Source organism: Eutrigla gurnardus, assembly GCF_963514095.1.
Source record: "Eutrigla gurnardus genome assembly, chromosome: 9".
Classification (NCBI taxonomy): Eukaryota; Metazoa; Chordata; class Actinopteri; order Perciformes; family Triglidae; genus Eutrigla; species Eutrigla gurnardus.
In genome coordinates, this window is record NC_139923.1 from 15,561,678 (window position 1) to 15,583,760 (window position 22,083).

A 22,083-nucleotide genomic window follows, 5' to 3' on the forward strand; every position below is an offset into this window, starting at 1 on the left:
AATAGGCAACTATTGATTCTTCACAGTGGATTTGTCCAAGAGTTGGAATTCTGTTCAACGTTTTACGTTTCTGTCTTATCAGAGTCTCAAGTTGAATAATTCACAACATAATCACGAAGCTTTGGGCATTCATGAACGTCTCCATCACAGTAATAATTAAGTCTTGTGTGAGTCAAATACATAGTTACACACTGTTTCTGTCTACTTGATAGATAGAGTCAAAGGCACAGCAGCAAACAAAACAAAAAAACAATCCTTCATGCAAAGTTTGTTTTTTGGTTTCAACATCTTAATGTTACGTGGTAAAAATTATGATTAGAGGTCATTCTAGTGAGTGCTTACTCTGCAAGTTTATCATCAGGTGTAGGGTTTAGGGCCTCTGCTGCAGTGACACGTGTAATACCGGAATTTTACCAGTGCAATATACAGAGAGCAAGTTTCCCCTGACATCATACCACACCCAAACATGAGCATTGTTTTTTTTTTTTTTTTTTTTTTTTGTGGCTATTCCTTTTTAAACACGGTTGCTTACACTGTTCACTTTGGTGTGCTTGTAAACACCAGTCTGGATAAATCCAGTTTTTGTTCCCAACTCGGTATTTAACGAGAAAAGTGAGGTTTTGGACCTTTAGCTGTAATGACTGGTCTTCATTATCTAGCCTCGTAATAAGAGATGTGTTTGGTTTTTAGGTAAGATTCAATGCTCGACAAAATGATACTGTTCACTCCTTTTCGCTCCGTTTTGGTCTCCATCAGTTCTCGAGGAGAACATGCAGCTCTCCCATGGCTAAATACTCCACTATGTTCTCAAGCTCGCTTTGTCTGTCCACTGTGTTGCTGGGCTGGTAGTGGTTTTTACTCAAGCGTTTTTTGCTGAAAACAGCTGCCTGCTGCAACTTGGAATGAGGTTGTGAGTGGTGAGACTGAACCAAAACAGTAAAGTTGCAGCCCGTAAAACCAAAACAAGCAGCTGGAGGACTGTTGAGCCGAGTTGAAATCTCTGTGGGTTTAAAATACAAAAGTACAAAAATATTGATGAGTGCAGCTTTAAATTTACTTGTTAACGACATAAAACCTGATTCATACATTGTTCAACTACCCCCTTTTGATATGATTTGAACTCATCTCCATAAAAGTGCATGTTTTTCTTTATAGTTTCGGTTCCTTAGAGGTTTTTTTATGCACCCCATTTTTTAGAGAAGACACAATAAATGTGATATGTACGTATACAAGACAAGTCAACCTGTGGTTGCCACATTTAAAATATCATAAATCATGAACCAATCAGCATATTCGGGCAAAGAAAACACTGCTTTATGAATTCATATGTTGACATATTTTGTATTTAATACAGTATAGCTTGATTCAATAGTCATACGAATGATAAAGTAATAGGTTATAAGAGGAAAAATATAAAATTAATGTAGATAGCTGTATATCCTGGATAATCGTATGAAAACAGTTGTTGAATACAATAGAAAAATAAAACGGGGAACATTTTGCGTCATTGAAAGGTAAAATAATTCTAAAAATCAGAGTGCATGAGGATGGCAGACTTAAAAATGCTTCACTACAAGCTAATTCAATATGAATTCTGTAGCAAAGAACACTTTTTTTTCACCCAGCAACAACACAATGCAACATATGACACATAGACACTCAGTTTTTGTACATGTACTCTATAATAATGGCAAGATACTGGGACCAGATGAAAGCACTGTTTACAACCACAGTCTGTAGAACTTAAAGTAACACAATACAAATAAAAATTTACTTCAGGCAAAATGTGTGACTCTGAAGTGCCCAAGAAGGACTCTATAGCGTGTAGGCACAGATTTTGCATGCTTATTTAGCTATGCTATCATTAATTTCTGGCTTCCCTGTAAAAATCCTCTCGATTTGTCCCGAATGAAGCTCTATGCAGATGTTTACGGTAAGTTAAAAATGTCACTAGATAGATCATATTTCAGCATCACTAAATTTAACAATCAAGTTATCCAAGCACCACATGTAGATCTACAGAATTACGTTTTATGAGTCATCTCATTGCATCACCATGAAGGCTAATCTCAGAGCACATTGGGAATAGTTATTTAAAAGTGCTAAGACATGATTTGTGTAAAACAAAGCAAAAAAAAAAAAAAAGGAAGTATTGCACTACTCATGAGGTCTTATCTGACGACTTCCACGGATGTACACACAGTACACTTTGATGGCATAGTCACTGCAGGCTGCTCTAAATGTGTGTGCGTGCATGTGTGTGGGCGCTTAGCGATACATTCCCACAATCACTGAAGCGTGATGGCACTGCTCGTGAGCAAAGGCAGCCATATAGACACAGGTCATTGTTTGTACTGCAAGTCGGGAAAATGATTATTTAGGAGAGATGGAAGGCTTTCAGTGGATACATTTGGAAAAACAAAACAAATACACTAGAGGGATTCACATGGACGAGCAATCACAGAAGGAATGTAACGGCCTGATCATGTTGGATGTGCTTTACTGCTCTTTACTGCCACTCAGGGGGTTTTCACTAAGGCAGAGGCGAATGCATCATGCAACCTCAAAGGAATACAAAAAATGATTGGCAAAAGCCTTTTTGTCTAAACTGTCTTTTAAGAATGAGTGGAGCCGTTTCACCTCCTTGTGTTCAGTATGACACTCCTGAGACTGGCTTGTATGATCAAAGTTACGGACACTACGTGCTAAAAATGCACTATTCAATATTTCCTGGACACAGGAGGTGTAAAACTATTATCAAACTAAAACCTTACTGCTGCATGACAGAGGAGATCAAGCTCCCCATTTTCACCCAAAACTGAAAACAGTCAGTAACTTTCCCAGGTCACTTAAAACTCCAATAAATACAATTTTTACATACAAAAAGTTAGCCATTGTAGTTCCATCTCAGCCCTTTTCTAAACTATTACGTTGAGTTTAGTGCATATTTCATGCGCCTGCCGGAGATATTGTCCTTGTACAGTAATTATGCCTATGGGGCATTCATTTGGCTGCAAAAAAAAACAAACAAACAAACAAAAACATTCCACAGCAGTTGTGAGGAGGAAAGTAACAGGCTTTTTTGGTGCACGATGGCCACGTATATAAGCATTGAAGCAGACTTGGACTGAAATGCAATTAAAAATCATATTAATATTCAGTCATATACATTTTAGTGGAGTTTTAACCAAAAAAGGTATGGATGATGATTTTTTATTTTGGGTTGAACTACTCCTTTAAAAGGTCCCCTAAACCATCGGTTTAAAGTGGCAAATAAATATACAAAAGGTTAACGTTACCTCCATCGCTCCACCCAATGTGCCTGACCACACGCCACAAAGCTGCACAACGCAGGAGCAGTTTGTTCACGCTACCACGTATTATATGAGATATGTTGGCCATAAACAAAACGTCACATTGTTGGAGAATGTTATCATGTTGAAACATCATTATGTCAACACTCAAGCCTTTCCTTTTCACTGTCTCGTCTTGGTCTGATGGAAAATGGCCCTAGTTTCGAAAGACAGCTCTTGTGAGGACGTTAACTTTCCTGGCCTCACAAATTGGTCACACAACACAGTTTGGGGTTAACAGATCGACTGCAGAAATCTCAGGGCTCATGGGTTAATTTGGGACGTCGGAGCTGAAGCTCACTGATTGGTTGGGAGCAAGCCCTGCCTTTGGGCGTGCTCCAAAATGGCATTGTAGCAGAAGTAGAACTGGTCCGGGGTTTGAATGCTGAAGGCCCTCTGTGTCCTCATGCGTCGCACCGTCTGGCATACATTGAGCGAGCCTACGTCTTGTAACTGGGACAGACAGATGTCCAGGGCACAGAAGGTACCTGCAAGCAACAGGGCTGGTTAGCAGTGACACGTTTTCAGGAGGGGGGGGATACAACATTGTTACGTTTCCATTCAACTGTCAAGTGTATTTTAAGCTTTTGAACGGCTGCAAACAAAGAAATACTAAGTAGATGCGTTTCCATCAAATGGTTTGGCACTTATAAACTAGCATAGTTTCATCAGAAGTTGGTGGTATATGCCATGCTTTACATGTGGCTGTAATCGGACTGTAAAACAGGAGAGGCAGAGGTTGTGAACTGAAGAAAAAACAAAAAGGTTCAAGCAAGTGGAACAACTTTTTTTGCTCACTTCTTGAGTTTTGCAATGAAATAATGAATGAAGCACAATTTTCAATACAAGCTTAAAAAAATGAGGCAAATTCAGGCGTATACGATCTCAGGATCTCACCTGTTCTCCCAATCCCTGCACTGCAGTGGACCACCATTGGGGGTCCCTGTGGATGGCCTGCCCACTGAAGTCCCAATCCCTTCACCATTTTCCTCTGTTGTCTCTTCACCGCTCCCAGGAAGTCAATGAGAGTCACTGCTGAGGTGGGAACGCCGTAGTCAGGCCAGCTGAGGTACTGGAAATGACTCACTTGTCTCTGTTCACATGTCTGAATGGATACAAAATGTTTTTAGTTGCATGCTCCTCGTACGTCACGCTCTTGGAATATGGCTTGATAGCACCATGAAAGGAATAGTTCGATATTTTAGGGAAATAATGCGCACTTGCTTTCTTGCCAAGAGTTAGATGAGACAATCAATACCACTCTGGTGTCTGCACACTATATATAAAGCTAGAGCCAACAGCCTTTTAGCTTAGCTTAGCATAAAATAAAGACTGGAAACAAGGCTGGCTTGATACAATGTAAATCATTCCTTGTATGCAATGTGTTTAAAAAGAGATGGAAGAAGGGAAGATGGATCTCACTATAGCAATTAGTGGGACAGAGCTTGAAAAACATTTCTATACTCTACTGTGCATGTATGCATCTAGTATGCTTTTAGTTTTTTTGTTGTCAGACTTAATATTGCTAGTACACCAAAAACCTCCCAGTATAGGCATTCCTGTTGCAAAACATATTCCTGCAGTGGTCCATGGCTGTACCTCCGTGTTGTGCAGTTCGAGGGTGGTGTGATTATAGTGGGTGTGATGGTCCACCCTTTGGTTAACCACCGCCATGTGTCCATAGACCTCCTGTCCCCCTTCCTCCAGAGGCCAATACTGTCCACACTTCCTTCGACTGCCCTCGTCTGTCCTGCAGCACGGAGACAGGACGTACTTGATGAAATTCATTCAAGTCACAGGTATAATCCTGACTCACCTTAGAAACTGGCACTCCGCAATCAACTGAAATTACCTGGTTGTCATGACGATAACAAGCACGTTTTGTTCCCAGACCATTCTCCAGAAATCACTGTAGGTCTTCTCCAGTGGTCCTACACAAGTACAATGGGAGATTTCAAAGCACATTTTAAATGACTCCAGTTCAGTCAGTGTAATGGAACACATCATTTGGACTGCATGGACCAGCAGCTTAATGAGCCGAGTACGAAAACACTAATAAAGACAACCATTACTTTTTCACAAAATGTACCTCAGAGTGTATTGTTGTATGCACATCCAATAATATAATAATAATAAGTTCTAAATCATTTTCAAGCATGATTTCGCCTTCCCCGTCGTTGCCTCCAGTTATCTGGGAGCACATAAGGGGCTTCTGGACTGTCATTATTTATCATAACATGCCATCGATTGGCAGTCTAATAACACTAATACAGTCATGCTTAGAATCACATTGAGCTCTGCAAGACCAAATAACATAAATATACAAACCAGATTTAAAATGCAACAATGTATAATTTCTTCACTTGGTCCAGACTAAATCTCTTATATTACTCAACTACAGGCATGAAAGGACCCTGAGACGATCATGTGCTAAGTTTCTAGAATCTGAAATAAAAATAGTTTGGCCTCAAAACACAACTCAGGACAGTGCACTCACAGAAGCTCACTCTCTTTCAGTTAACTTTCACATTATATATATATTGTATGTACACTGACTGGATTTAATGCGCACAGATCAGTTTGAGGGGTGATTATTTTTGGCAGGCACCTGCAAGTATGCCTACATCCGAGTATAACACAGCCATGGTGTATGGCTTCAATTATTCTTCTTTATGCTTGTAGAAAACAGAAAAAACAACATTCTGCCTCGTGTTCAGCAGCCCCACACAAATTATCATCTCTGAATAATGTTTTCAAAGCTATGATCGGATGAGCAGTGATATGATCACTTTTGTTAGCAAAATGACTGATTTTCCTGAATCTTTGCAACCATCCATGTATCCATCTACACACACACAAATTAATATTTAAGTTATTTTTTAACTAAAAACATGCAACAGTTGTCATACCTTGAGTACCGATGTATGCATTCCTCTGTTTATAGCCGTCCATGAAGCTTGCATTGATGTAGTCCGATCTCTGCGGAGACGACGAAGCTTTGTTACAAAGATGGAGGTTACCTTTGCAAAATATATGTACATCATGGCAGTTCTAGAAAACAGTGAATTGTGCCATGACCTGAATGAGACTGTACAGTTCAGTTCTCAAAATGGGGCTGATAGAGTATTCAATCATTTTAGAGGAGTAAAAATAAGTAAATGAAAAAAATCTGGTCACAATTTTTTTGGAGAGATACCAGCTAGCTTGTAAATCAGAATCTTGGCAGTGTGGCTGCCTTTAAAATGTCAAAGCTTGGCACAATGTGTGCAGCTGAGATTAAAGCTATGGTCTACGATTTGGAATAAAAAAAATCCATTCAGTTCATCAGCCATAGGCCTGCATAGACATTGACCAATGGGCTCCCATTGGCTCGTACCCTCCATCCAATCCCCTCGTCTCCCCTGCTCCTCGTCATCCCGCCTCGTCCCCTCCCACTCCCGCCTCGTTGAATCGTGGAACACTGAGGGGAGGGGTTTGGTGGTGGTGGTGGTGCTTTTTTAAAATCTGTCTCAGAGGCTCAACTGATTTTCAGAATGTAGACCATAGCTTTAATAATGAATGAGGCTGTCTCTCTCTTTTCATATGAATGACAACTGCAATGTGCAGATTCTATTTAAAAACACAACACAACACCCACCTCGTTCCTTCTGGCTTTCAAACGGACTCTTGTTTGATCAAGGCACAGCACGTCGCCATAGCGATTCCTCTCCTGATTGTAAGTGGATCTGTAGACAAATAAAACCAGATTTTATGAATGAAAATACTACAACTGTAGTCAGCTTGCTAGCTATACAGCCAAGTGCAACATCTAAAAATATCTTAAGTTTACTCTCACAAATGACAAAGATCAGCTCTTCACATTTGTGAAGCTTAAACCATCAAATTGTTGGCTTGAAAGATTTGTTGCAGATTCATTTTCTGTTTTAATCGACAGATCAATTAATAGTTTCAGCTCTAACAAAACTGAATATCATTTCCCTGCTTCTGCAAGTAGTGTGTTAGTAGTAAGTAACCTAAACTAGGACAGTCCTTTCAGAGTGGAACTCTAATTGTTCCCAGGGAAACAGTAAATGTAACTGCTTCTACATAAAGCAGCGTGTAATAATTCCTTGTTTTAATTAATGATCCCATGTTTGTAATGAAACTCCAATGCTCCAAATGTCTATCCATCATGTCTGCTTCAGGAAACTCACTGTGCACAGTGGAAGGTTCCGGGGGGCGGTTCTTTGCGGAGCTCCTCATACTCCTGATGGATGCCTGAGCGCTGCAGCCTGCCGAGGTGCGTCAGGAGCTCCTGCGGGCGCATGGACTCGGCTCCGGGGACGTGAATGGAAGCATCTTCGATGGGAATACCCACCAGCTCGTCCACTGGGTCCACCCGGCCGTTCTGGCCCGCCAGTAGCTGCTGGTTCCAGCTGTATGACTCCAGAGGCAATAGGCCGCCGAGGTGCTGGGGGAGACAGTCTCGGGGGAGGTGTTGTCGCAGCTCCGCCATTTTCACCATCTGGACCTGGAGTTAGAAGAGATATGAATGAGTTCACATGGCAAATCATGTAGTCAACTCATATTCAATATTCTTTTTCCATTGTTATGTCAAAGAGTATTTGTTTGTTTATCTATTCTTGATGCGTGCATTCTGAAACACAATTTACAAGAGACCAAGAGGTGACTCTTAAGAAATCCACACTAATTAAATTCTTCAGGGACAGTATTGCAGGCCGGGTGATCGACTGTTCCTGTGACTCAAGCATTAACATCCCAGGAAGTATAAGGCAGCAGGGTGGATTAGTGGTTAAGGAGAAGCCCTAATCAAATGATCACTTGCAACAATCAATGACACTGCATTTCCTGCTCACTTATTATACGCCACTCCAGATAAACTAAATTTAATTTGCCAAAACTCTTAACTGAGCATCATCAAGTGTTAGGAAATGAGCTCCTCCATTTACCCTCTCCCTAAGTTTCTCCTTGAGAAGCAGGCTGAGCAGATTGTAGGGCACTCGAAACCAAACGGGGGCCCCGACAATCAACACCTTCTTCAGCCTGGCAGGGAACGCCCCCTGGTGGAGAGAGACAGAAACAGGATTCATTGCATGGTTCTTTGACAGTCGTGGTTTAAGGGTGCTTTCACATCCAACCCGTTTGATTCGGTGAAACCAAAGTCAGGTCTGCTTGCCCAGTTAGTAAGGTTTACTTGGGCTGGTGTTAAAGCTGTCTATCAAACCCAATCAAACAACTGAACCTGATTCTGGTGTGGTTCGTATGTGGTGTGAAAGCAAACACACCAACCACAGGATTTCAGGATAGCAGATATGTGATTTTAGCACGATTTCAAAAGCTGAACTACTGTACAAATAAATCCATCTGCTGATCGGGAAATCTATTCAGGAAGTGATCTTATTGATCTGTACAAGGTCATGTATATAACCTATTTATGCAAATCAACACGAATGCACGTTTTCCTGATAAATAGGTCAAAGCTGTTGAAACTGTAGTGCTTACATCTGAGTCCATGTGCTTTGTCAGTTCATTAAGTCCATTAAAAAAATATGAGACAGCCAGTCATCCCGCACTAAGAAGCCCCTAATAACTACTGTACTGTCTGTGAGCGCCAGTGATCTGGGCTTTCGTCCTGTCTCTACCCGTTAGTCATTAATTATCATAGCATGCTGTCGATTAACTCAAGCACAACTCTGCTGCTACAGTACATTTTTAGATGAGGCACACAATATGAGGTTGATGCTAATGTGGCCACATAAGTGTCTGCGTTATTGACTCCAGATGACTTACCACTCGATCCTTAAAGCACAAATCACTGCTGGCAAGCAACGTTGGCAGGTACCTGCAAGTATGCCTACATCCCAGTATTACACGGCCATGGTGTGTGGCTTCAATTATTCTTATGCTTGTCAGCCCAGTTGCTGAGCCATTGATTTTGCTCTTTTGTCAGGCACTAAAATTCTGACACCAACCCCATTTTAATCAAACTGCATCTTACCAGGATGAAGGGCATAACTCTACAGTTATGCGTTAACCGACCCTGGAGAGGGAGTGAATCATTTTCAACAATGGCAGACAATTCAACCAACCTCCATCCAATATGCTTTATGTAGTAGTGTTTACGGTAAGTGAAATTACATTGAATCCTTTGAATATTTCACTGTCTGTTTCTCTGGATCAAGCATCTCATTTGTCTTTCTTGGGCATTTACTGTACACGTATAAAAAAATGTAATATGCAAAATGCAGCAGTAAAAGTCCAACCTTGAGCAGGTTGAGGATCTTCTTGCTCAGGTCCAGCTCAAAGTTTGTGTAGTTGGAGCCCGCCATGTCGTAGATGAACACCAAGCCATTCCTCTGGGTCTCAAAGCTGCGGGCAAACAGAAGTTACGACTTCTCTGTTAATGTCTTGGATATCTTAACAAACAGGTCAGCCAACTAACTTATGCTGACACATGCTAGTTTTTTTTCCAACACAGCTAATAGTTAGCATACTGAAGTGACATTTAGAGCTTCAATGACAGTATCAAAGAAAGAAAACTGTCTTTTAATAGTCAAATTACATGGATTCCCTAAAGGAAAACTGACCCACTTGTAAATACACTGGGTAAAATATGTTCTAAGGTTTCTAGTTTAAGTAAAATAGTACATTACTAGAGCAGGATATATTATTCTCTGGGGATATGGATGCGCAGTATTGATGAGATAACATTCACCAACAACTTCAAACAAACATGTAGCCATTTTAGTTGAACTTCTTTTACATTCAGGCTACATACCTAAAATCCTCAGTCCTCACCTTTCCACAGCTCGATCCAGGAGGTAGAAGAGGGCCTGAAGCACCACGTGGTTGCCTGTCTTGTTTGGGTGGTGCAGTTTGGCCGTGTACAAGGCAATGGAGGCCCCCGAAGGATCCCGTACACTCTGGAATACAGAAAACTATCACGTTATATGAGCATTCAGCTTAGTGTGATACGCTTGCCCACTTTTCATAACCTACTTAACCTGTAATGAACTGGTTCAATGGGATACATGGAAAATAACATTTAATGTAAAAAGGATATCATTAAATCCGCATTAGACGCATGAATTATGATGTACATTTAGCCACTTGTATGAGTAAACTGGGGCTAGTTTAAAGTGTGACAACCAACCAGCAGAATGTGAGCGCTTCAAAAATGAAGAGTTAACATTGACCACAGGGGGGCACTTCAGTTCATATGCTGGTTACTGGCAAGCTGCCCAAAAAAAGAGCCATCAACAGGAGGAACGATTTGTGTCAATGATGCTGCAGGTTTTACAGCTCTTTTTTTCCTTCCATCCTGAGAAAGACACGGAACACATTTTCCACTTCAAACAGATGGGTGTTAAGAGAACTAGTGAGTCTTCACTCGGAAGAAGCGGCACGGAATCGTCCTTTGTAGGCAAATAAGTCTGTTCTCGAGCACGAGGGCTAAAAATACCTCAGGCAGGATATGAAGCCTGCTGCCTGAGGATGGAGACCTCCGACGTCAGACAAAAGGATGTGCAGCATCAATGCCACTGTGGCACGTCAACGGGGAAGGAAGAAAGGAAACGCAAAGAGAGTGGGAGTGTGTGTGTGTCTGTGTGTGTGTGTGTGTGTGTGTGTGTGTGTGTGTGTGTGTGTGTGTGTGTGTGTTGAAAGCAGGGCATCATTTATGGTTCTGATTTGACAAAAGGCTAAATTTATCTGGCACAGGAAATCCACTTGGCACATCAGTCAATCAATAACTTACGCCCAAACAGACGCTTAATTCCTCATTATGAGACCGTGCATTCACAATTAGTAACCAAACCTTTTTTTGTCAATAGAAAGTGAGCTCATCACATTACAAGTTTTTGATTGGTCCTAAAACCAAAGTACTTTCTTGACAAGAGGAAAAACATCCAAAGCAGGACAACCTAACAATCTCAACATGTTGAACGGGGAAAGTGTGTTAGCTTTTGAGTAATTGTGTTCAGTACAGAACTGCATGTCTAAGTATATCCTCTCGCATTCTATAAGAAAAGCCTGAACTGTTCTAAAACCAAAAGCACAGTAGCATGTTACAAGATAATTACACATGATACACAAAAGCTGAATTTGAATGTTAAAAGGATAATTCTATATTTTTGTTGTAAACAAATCCTGTGAAAATACCAAAATCAGCAGTCAAAGTCTCAATATTTTCTGACTTTGCTTCTACTGAAGGTGGAAATCCTTTAGAATAATGTCACCATTTAATTTAGTATACCATTTCATTTTGAAAAAAAGCTACTTTATTTCATAAAGGAGCTGGCCACTATAATATCACTCAAACAAGAGTAAATACTGCATTTATTTGGGAATATTTTCAGCTGCAGATAAAAACACATTTGGTACTCTAGTAAGCATCAAGTAAGCACCAGAATAAAAAGTATCTATTGGACCACAATGGAGGTCTACGGGACAGTGGAACAATCAATATCATGCACTGGATACAGTGATAACAACTGCTAGTCATTCAGTGGTTTCTTCATTGGTTTCTTAAAAGTCAATTACATAATATGGCCTGCCTTATCCTGTTATTGTTCTGTGATATGACATCAGAGTGAACTTTTCCATTTCAGGGATGCCAACTGTCGAGGAGATTAAATGGACACTCTTACCAACACGGTGAACTTTCCGCTGAGCAGCTCGGAGCGCAGAGGTTCTTCCTGGGGCTGGAGTCTGACGATTCCTTCTTTAAGACGCGTTTCCTGAAGAAAACAGATCACAGCAGGTGAAGTCGGGCTGAGTAACTCCAACAGGCCGTCACTTTGAGGTGAATTCCTCTCTGTGAACAATGGAGAGCTACCCGCGTGACTTTCCTGCCAGGAGGATCCCGCTCCACAACCTTTCCATTCCTTTTTCTTCAACTCATTCTGAGAGCCACGTATCAGAGGTGTGATTTCCTTTCATGGTTTATATTTACCTTTTCTTTTCATTTCAAATAATGTGGGCCCTTAACTGTGATTAAGGGGGATACAAGTACATCAGCAGTGCCCAGTGATATACAGTGAAGTATAGGATGAACCTGATACAACTAAAGTTAACAAACCCCAAATTATTTCCCCATTATTTCACTTACACTGACATATAAGAACAAACTAGATTTTGGTAGAGGCTTTTCCATTTGAATGGAAATGGCCTCTATTGACCCACACTGCAGCTCTCTTATTCTTTCTTCTTTCTTCTTTTAAAATTAGCTTTTTTTTTCTCAGTCAATCTTTTAATGGGAAGCATTGGGTCATGGGAAAAACTATTAAAAAAATACTAACATTACAGATATAAACAATTTTAAAATCATAATGGATATATCATGCTGGACAGCAGCCATATTCCAAGTCATCTAACATCTCATGTAAGACATACACCTGACAACTGAGACTTAATGTCTAGAGAATGATTGATGACACTGACACAAAGGCAAATGCTTGGCATTTACCTACCAGCACCTCTAAAGTTCACTTATCAACACGTTGTATCTTGTCTCTTTAAAAGTGACATGTTGCCACGTTACCACGGGTTACGTAGCTGGACTATCTCTTGATGGAGCGCAGTAACTTCCTGGAATCACTGCTGGTTGTCTGGCAACCTTACAATGATGACGAGACTCCAAGAAGTTACTACATCAATTAAATAAAACAAAAACACTGGCACTTAATGGTTTATCTAAGTGCAATGATTCATTAAAATACAGCAAATCCAATGCTTATTGCATGCCAGGCCCTACTCGCACAACCAGCAATGTCAGTTTGAAAGCCAGCTTGGCCTTTGCATTCGGCCCAACCAAACAAACACTTGACAGGAAACCTTCCCCCTTAGTTTGTTCTGACAAATGACTTGTCCCCAGCCTCTGTCCTGGTGCTAACGCAGCATTAAACTGAGTTAAATGAACTGTGGCATGGCAGGGGAGACTAATCCTTCTCAAAGTCACAGTCGAGGCATTCATGAATGAGTTGCGTTAATGCGGGCCAACGATTCATTGCACAAATAAGAACCCACCTTGGTGACTAAAGTGACGTTTCTAAGCGGTAGGTGGTAAAAATCCTGCCACGTCCCGAAGCTATTCAGGTCATTAGATTCTGTGCAAGACGTCTGAACTTTCTCCACTTGCTGCAGTGGATAAAGCAGTTTTAAAATGTTACATTTGGCCAGATTTAAATTTATAGCAGCATTTAGGGACACAATGAGACATTTGCCTCAACTCCCTGGTAATTAATAACTCATCAGAGGAGAAGGCCTCGATTATGATCAGAAAATAGCATCTAGATAATTACATAGAGTTAATGAGAGCTGGAGTCGCTGCCCCTCGAGGTTTCACTTTGCTCATCGTTTCCCAGTTCCATGAGAATACTATCACCAAGGTCACCAACTGCTATTTCAGTAATATGTACTGAAAGGGTGCTTTTTCAGCACAGCTGATGTTTTAAATACCACCCCCCCCACCCCTAATGTACAGAGAAACCACATTCCAATTCTTTTATTTGACTCATCATGCATACGTTTAGGTTTATACTGTTTTGTAGGCAGGCCCCACCAAACGTTATGTTCCTCATTTAATCTAACCTCATTACCTCAGCTGTACCAACCATTGAGCCTTTCTGACGACAGTGCAACGCTTATTTGGTGATAAGCTTGAAGCTGAAAGCTGAATAAGCCTTGAAATATCCCCAAAGTGTATAATTCAGTGCGAGTGTGTGCGTGTCTGGCACCGGGTTTTCGGTGCATCTGTTTAGGCAATCTCTTGCTTGGCTCGGGCTTCAGAAGACATGTGTCCAATGAAAAAGGCTTTGTGTGGCTTTGCTGTGGGCGTAGAAAAGATGCTCCCTACCTTCCCTCTGAGACAACCTCTATCTCTTTTACAAAAAGTGAACCGACGAGATAGATACGTTTCTAAATTTAGGTTCCAGAAACTATGTTCTCACTAAAACATCGGAGTCAGCTCATCTTAAAACTATTTCTTTGCATAATGACATTTGCCTCTTCTGGCTGTGTTCTCGCTTTCCATTTGGCCAACGACGTTAAAACAGCAGCTTTGGGTTTTTGTTTACTTTGTTTGAACCCCTCGAGAGAAGCCATGGCAATGAAAAAGTGTCCAGTATTTTAACTTGACATTTAAGGATCAGGCTTGTTTATTCACTCTTTAGTCAGATATTTTCTGATCTAAATCACTAAACCTATCTAACATTGGAGGCTTGTATGTAGGCAGTGATGTGAAGGTGAGGTACTCACTTGCGTGTCCCCCAATAATATTTTGGATTAAAATCGTGTTGCAGACTAGGACCATGGGAGGAGCCATTTCGTCCCGCCTCACATTATACCACCTAAAAATGTCAAGTTAATTTATTCATCTTAATTGTATTGAGACATATATGTGTAAGTGTTTATAGCCACTGGATGATAATTCCAATATGGCTAGCAGAGAGTGACATCACACATCTGCTGGTGTGTATACATAAGCAGATACATAATTTGTTTTTATTCTCTCGTCTCCTCTTACCCTGTAGCTGTGGAATAGCTCGATTGCTCGGAGGACGTCAAACTTGCGAGCCATGAGGAACTTGACGGCCAATTCCCTGGACAACTGGGACACTCCATGCTGACTGGTCCACTTGTTGATTTCCTCCAGGAACTGCCTGGTAGCCTGAAACAGAAAACAAAATTTTGTGCTCCTAAAATCGAGGTGTCAAACAGAAAGGAAGTGAAACTGGGCTTTAAACTCGATACATCCTCACCGGAAGTGCCATCTACAACTTCACAGAATATTTGACAGTTTTGAAGCCTGGAAAAATGCCTCTTATGCTGTTTTCCTATGCCGTTATAAAGTCTGCTCACTTTCATTTGCAGAGACAAAACGATACTAGTTCATCTTGTGTGTTAAAAACAGCTATCTTGGGGAAGGTGTTGGCACTTCTGAAAGTCATGAAGGGCCAACTTTTTTTTATGAAAGCTGGAATCTTGCTAGAATGGCATTTATGGCATGAAACTGCAATAATGACAGGGCAGCATTCTCGGCCTTTTAATAGTACTTGGCAGTAAAGCACATGTAGTGGTTGAGTGCTAGTGCAAGTTCTTCATTGATAACAAAATGATGGTGAGTGATAGGATGGCAATGAAATTCAAATGGTTTAAGGTTTGATTTGTTATCAAAACCCAATTCTGGTGTCAGATTCCTCTTCTCCAAGAAGATTGATAGTCAGCTGTCAAATTCTGTGCTTACACATGTGCATCCAACATGTTTCAGGATAAAGCTGCTTATCAGTTTCTTGATAAAATATGGCTTCAGCCACAGGAAAGAACCCCATATGAGCAGATTTGAGAAGTGCTAAAAAATGAAAAATGACTTTATGATGATTACTACTGACTTTGTGGGATTATTTAGACCCACATATTGCATTTAAAAAAAAACTTAAGAGACACATGGGTGCCTGTTCTTAGTTACAGTGACACCTTTCACATAAAAGTATGTGATCCATTATTAAACACAAAAGTGTTTATTATAGCCATTTTAAAGTAAATGGCACTTAATGAGAGGAAAGTTACCAACTGATAAAATGTGTGTTTTTAATCAAACATTATGTTCAGAGACTGGTTCAAATCTAAAAAAAAGACAGCTAATCAAATACACATCAAATTTGGAAAACAGGTTTATCATAAAGGCTTTCAACCAAAACTCGCAAACAACTTGTGCATTTAGCCAGCAGTCATTTAAGGGCTTCCTGTCCTCCCCTCTTCTCTTATTATACACGACCCTCAAGAACCCACCCCCACCCCCCTCAGAGTGAGCGAGTCAGCACCCAGTGAATCGTCAAAAGGCGACACAGGAGGCAATGAAAGCTCACATTTTAAAACACAGGGTCCCGCTTCTCTGGTGAGGCACCGCAGCGGTGGGGCATGCATGGGAGACAGGAAGTCAAGTTCTGGGAGTCGGCGGCTCTTTAGGAATACAAAACGATCAACTGACGATCGCGGAACCTAGAGACAGGATGCCACTGTCTCCCCTCAGGAAAGCCAGTGCTTTCACAGACAGGAGGGCCTGCAGCTTCTGCTCTGTTTGGCTGCCTTAACATGCAAGGGATGAGGGATGATTGCACCTGACAGGGCTGAGGTCGTTTCATATCCGATTCTCATGGGGAGAGGTGTTATTCTGAATCTTGAGCATTTCCACCAGGCAGAGAACAGATCTCTGGTCATTTCAAGCAGAGTCTGCTATACTGGCATACAATATTGACAATTTAAACTAAATAAAAAATAAATTGACACGTAAGTGTTTAAGACCTCACCACTTTACTGTCCTACAATTTACTTGGAAAACTGGGTGAAAACTACAACAGAATATTCTAAATAGAAAACTGTACCAATACTTTATGCTGGACTGAAAAGAAACACTTAACACGATAACTACACTAACTCTTTCATACGTATATAGTGTAAAGTTTTTCATCATCCATCTGTGAACACCAGACCAGAACCGGCTGAACACTGAGTGGGAAAGGGTCAAAGGCCTTGACCAAGAGCCAGTGGACGGCCAGAGAAAGATCAAGAGGGTCATCCACATCCCTTGCCAGAGACCATTTTTTAACATACAACCACATGTTTTTAAACATCTCTCCCTTTTATTACATTTTCATCGGGTCACTGGATGGACTCACTTTTTCAATATCTAGGGAGTTTAACCACTGTGCGATTGGTTGGTGCCTTTGATCTGGCGGAAATCACAAAGAAGATGATGACTCAGGGCTTCAGACAATTGACGTCAGTGGCTGACTTCCTGATTTAGATCTTCTGTCCTCTAAAAGTAGGTTTGATTCAAGTGAGTTTCAGCAGGACTGAAGCAAAAAAAAGCAAGTCCTGTTGACTTGGTAAACAAGACAAACAGAAAAAGACTGAGGCAGTAAGATACTGTATGAAGCAATGATGCAAATTATTTACAGAGAAAACTATGGTAAGATTTATACATGATTTCAACAAGTCATCAACTCTAGAGCAGAGAAAATGTAGTCGTGAGAAGTTTTCTTCAGAGGAAAGGTTTTTGTTTCTGTACTTTGTAGTTCTGTGTAAGTCAACATTCTAATCTTTTGTAACTATTTCAGGGTTGTAAAAATGTTTTGGACTTGGCTTTTCCAGGTGAAATATCAAATGTTGCGGTACAGTCCTTAAGGTTCCATCTAATTTGGGCCGCCTGCTCTACGTTGTTGTACTGTCAAGCAGTAATCCTTTGGTGTTGGCCAAAGATAACTTCCTGTCAAAATGCTGTCAGGTACACTTGGGTTTCCAGGATTTCAATGGTCTGACAGCTGCTCTTTCTCTCTTAGCCTTTTAAGGAGAGCCTGCCAACTCTAAGCAGTGACCCTCTGTTCCTGGAGGAGCCAGTCTTGTTTGGTTTTTCTGCACTATAGGGGCCATATCCGCCAGGGTGGAATTTGAGGATGAACCAGTTTGTTTTCATGATAGCCCACCAGACCACATTGGAAGACTCACTGCGGAGGAGTTTCTTCAATTCCTGGAGGATGCATAAATATTTGCTTGACCTGCTCCAGTTCTTTATGGCAGGAGCCATTTCTTCGAAGTTGTCGAAACATTTAATTCTGGCTTAAACTGCCTGACATGAATGTAAACATACTGATAAGTCAGTGCAAGTACAGAATTAGTCCATCTGATCTTTATATGTTCAATCTTCATTGGTTCAGTCATCTTTATGTGATCAGTGTGTTGTTCTCAAATGCAGAGTGAGACATTTTAAACAATAAACAGGTGACATTGCAATATCCAGTTGTCTGGGCTTGTTCATTGGTGGTGTTGATGATGACTGTTGGTAAGTAATTGATTAGGTTAACTGTGGTAGGAACACGCTGTGCTGAGTTAGTGGATGAAGTTGTAGTATCTTTGCCAAACAGTCCTAAAAACAAGTCCACGGGTCCAAAACGGTTGGAAACCCTGACCCAGATAGCAATGACATCAGAGCGACCGTGTCCAACACCACTCCGTTTTTCACTCATTTACTACTCCTCAATAGAGTTGTTCGGATATTGGTATCGGAAATCCCTCCAATACACCCTAAAACGCTGGATCAGGCATTGGCCAGTACGCAAGTCGATGCACAGGCCAACAAACAGCAAACATTAACAGTAACAGAGGACTTATGACCGGTTTAACTATTTTTGTCTTTAACACACTGGCATTGGATTGCTACTTGGTATCGGCCAATACTCAAGTTCAGGTATCGGAATCTGGAAGGAAAAAAATGGTACCTGAAAATCTCTAATCCTTAGTGAATAACAGCAGACACTCAGAAGTTTGCTGACCAATAGTATAGCACCTAAATTAATTCAATTAGAAATCACAAAGGATGAGAATAAAAAACAACAACAAAAAAACAAAATACAAGTATGAACCTGAAAAGGAGCTTGATATTTCCCCTTTGAATCACTGGATTTACCCCCAAAAAGAGGTTAATCACAAACTGTTTCTAAACTGAATTTCAAGAGAAAAATGTGTTTAATACGTTTTAAAACGACACAAAGAGATTTTTTAAATAGTTTTACTAACTACCATCCTGATCCTTTGTTACAGGAATTGGTCGTTCATTTCTCAGTATCGACATACTGTCGACTGTATTCACATTCCAGCCAGAAGGTGTCATAATATGGTAACTGTATTGTCTCAGCAGACAGAAACTCTATTGAAGGGTTATGAAAGTTAATGGGGGGTTACTGCACCGTCATGACCTCTCACAGAGCTTATGCATTTCTTTATTATTGTAGTTTACAAAAGAATTCACGGCTGACATTTGGTCTTTCCAGAATCTATCTGATTTCAGATGCCATGCTAACCTATTTACAAATGTAGGACTGTTGTTGCCAAGCAGCTTTGGTTCACTTCACTGAGTCCCATTTGGCACGAGTCAATACCAAAACAGGAAGTCAATGACGTCACTCTCTCCCTATTCCCCGATTTCTCTCACTCCACTGCTTCCTGGGAGTAGACTCAACTTGCACTAACACAGGCACAACACACAAATTTTCTCTGAAGCACATGATAGACACACACAAACACACTCTGCAAGTCATAAACTGCCCCCCCCCACCCCCCACAAGTCTAGTGGAAATGCTTTTAACAGCTGCCTTTAGAACGAAGTTCCACTACACCCGTGTATGCTCCCGAGAGAGCCACCCTGTCCCACAAACACGCACAATCCCCCCAAACACCCCCCACAAGGCTGTGGATGTAATGAGGGCGTCCGGTACCCTAGCGGGGGCCCTGGCTCACACAGGAAATGGAGTAGCCAGATAAGGCTTTCTGCTGGCCAGATGATGAGAGGAGTCAGCGGGAAGAGGAGGCACACACATGAACAAAGCCAAAATCATACAGCCATTTGAAATCTAGATAGTGCAAACTGATTTGTATCCCCCCCACAGTAACTGGTATCTTTGTTAAGAGCGAGATGAACAGCGTACATGAACAGTTAACTACAGTATATTTGCTCATGTTGGATTTCTCACGGTTCTGTACCGTTTATGCCACTATGGCTTTGACTTCTAATATTTAAAAATCAAGATAAATGCAGTCACTTGGTTGCCAATTTATTAGGTACACGATTAAAAAAAAAAATACAGTTTGATACAATACAATGCAATAGAGCTTACTTTCATGGATTATGTTGTTTTGGTAGAAATGTTTAAAGAGAGGTGCTGATACAACATTAGGTGCTACCCTCATTGATATAAATTAGGACAGAATATAACAGACACATCTCAGTATAACATAATACACACATCAGAAGGACCAACATTAAATCAACACAATCAGCTACACAACTTTCATGAAGGTAGGATTCATTGCAGGGCTGTTTAATTAGACTTTTAGCTAGTAGCTTTATTAATAATTTGCTATTTAGTGTATTTAGAGTATATATTAGTTAGTTAGCAATCCAGGTTTCGCTGGAAAGATTCATATTTTGGTGTTTTAATCCAAAAACTAAGTACATTTTTCAGGGCCTGAAGATTAATTCAGGGCCAGTTCCCTTTTTAAACAAACAAACAAAAAATGCATTCCCTAGTTCCAGTTTCTCAAATGTGAATATTTTCTGTTCTCTTAAATTAACTTTGAGACCTACATGATGCGACGGCTTCTTGTCCTTGAGCCTGGATTACATGTGTGCATGTATGTCAGTTTACTCTGTTCTAAACCACATGATTAGCAACGCAGCAAAAAAAAAAAAAAAAGCTGAAAAAAAGTTTCAGCTGTAAACATTCCTGAATGAGCCAAATGTGGAAGACAGTCTCTAAACCTTTCCCCGTGTGATCTCGAGGTCTGTACCCGTGGACGAACAACTCCTGAAGACCAGGAATTATACTTTTACATTATGTGGAGGCTGAAAAGGCGAGAGTGGCCTGTTTCGCAACACTTCGGCTCAGCCGCTACATACAGAGGAACTGACAGTGATGCAGAGGGAGCAACGCAGCGCCAGAAATCGATACAATATTTCCGCTACGCATTCAGGACCGTTTCGCAACAAACCCGTTGCGCACGGCCATCGCCACTCGCTGCTGTGCGCTACACGCAGTGCTCGGGGCCAACATACCTCCAGGTAGGGCCGAGGCTGGGACGTTAAACGCGACGAAACACAACAAGAATATAAGTGGAAGCATAAAGATAGTTAAGGCCTACCTGTTCTTCCTCCGCCGATAGAGTAGCTGCCATGGTGCCCGTCGGTTCTCTGATCACCTTTACCGAGGCGCCTCCTTTTCGTGAAGTGGAAGATGACGGAGATGTCTGTGTGTCTGTCCCTCGTGTAAAAAAAAAAAAGGGGGTTTATGGGTTGTCCCTCTCGCTCAGAGTCGAAGGCATCTGAATCGCTGCAGTGTGAGCTGAATGTTTTTTTCTCCCGATACCGTTTGACTGCGAAACACGCGGGCCAATTAGCACGAATCTTGCCACCCAAACTAGATAGAAAACGCGCTGATGGTTGTATCAAATTTCACCGAGGAGGAGAAGGGGAAAAAAAGAGGACAACACTCGAGCAGCTAGACGAGGCTTTGCTTCGGCTCGATGGTAACTCGGTTCAGACCATGATCTGCTGCCCAGCCACCTAAACGTACACAGACCAGAGGGCTGCAGCTGCCCGCTGACTCCTCCATGCCATGAATTGCAAGTTTTTTTTTTTTACCCTTGAACCTCTCCTTACACACAGCCCTGATCAGTGGGGAGATTGGACGCTATTCTTTCAGTATGTTGCTCTACCCCCTGGTGGTTGAGACCAGGAAATGACAGCTCACGACCCCCGCCTTCATTCATAAAAATAGGAAACCAAACCATTTTGAGTGTCAGTTTGCACCTGGAGGAGGCCTTGACTGCCACTATATAGTGTTGGGGGGTTAGTCTTGCCTTTAAGCAAAACAAACGACATTTTCTTACTATGAGTTGGATCAAAAGATTTAATACTACCCTAATTGTCTGTTTAAGTTATATTATCTAGCTAACTATTAGCTACAGCAAGCAGTCGGCTAGCTTAGCATGAAGACAGGAAGTGGTTACGTGTGCCTGGCGGTGTCCAAAGGCACACAAACATCTGTCTACAAGCGCCTCTTAAACTCTGTAATTAACATGATATATGTGTGTGTAATAAAACCTAAGTGGAAAAACAACACTTTGCTAACGTGTTTTCAATCGGTTATGTGACGAGCTAGCCCTGTTTCTTGGCTGT

General features: G+C 41.2%; 1 protein-coding gene across 1 annotated transcript; it reads right to left on the bottom strand.

Annotated features, from left to right (window-relative positions):
* Positions 1–1,301: 1,301 nt before the first annotated feature.
* ptpn9a (protein tyrosine phosphatase non-receptor type 9a) lies at positions 1,302–21,511 on the bottom strand. Its single transcript, XM_084017818.1, has 13 exons — positions 21,048–21,511; positions 14,878–15,021; positions 12,002–12,091; positions 10,152–10,276; positions 9,617–9,722; positions 8,303–8,413; positions 7,547–7,863; positions 6,991–7,078; positions 6,263–6,332; positions 5,206–5,284; positions 4,953–5,103; positions 4,251–4,458; positions 1,302–3,841 (listed from the first exon to the last, which is right to left on the bottom strand). Exons 1-13 carry the CDS (start codon positions 21,078–21,080, stop codon positions 3,651–3,653), a joined length of 1,713 nt encoding a protein of 570 aa, XP_083873944.1. The 5' UTR covers positions 21,081–21,511; the 3' UTR covers positions 1,302–3,650.
* Between the last annotated feature and the right edge of the window lie 572 nt (positions 21,512–22,083).

What these genes read in the sequence shown, in the direction of transcription:
- ptpn9a (XM_084017818.1), bottom strand. Translation starts at nt 21,080, where the DNA reads ATGGCAGCTACTCTATCGGCGGAGGAAGAACAG. An exon ending in TATCGGCGGAGGAAGAACAG is followed by an intron (nt 15,022 to 21,047) that starts GTAGGCCTTAAC and finishes TTTCTGTTTCAG; the next exon opens with GCTACCAGGCAGTTCCTGGA. An exon ending in CTGGATCGAGCTGTGGAAAG is followed by an intron (nt 9,723 to 10,151) that starts GTGAGGACTGAG and finishes GTTTGCCCGCAG; the next exon opens with CTTTGAGACCCAGAGGAATG.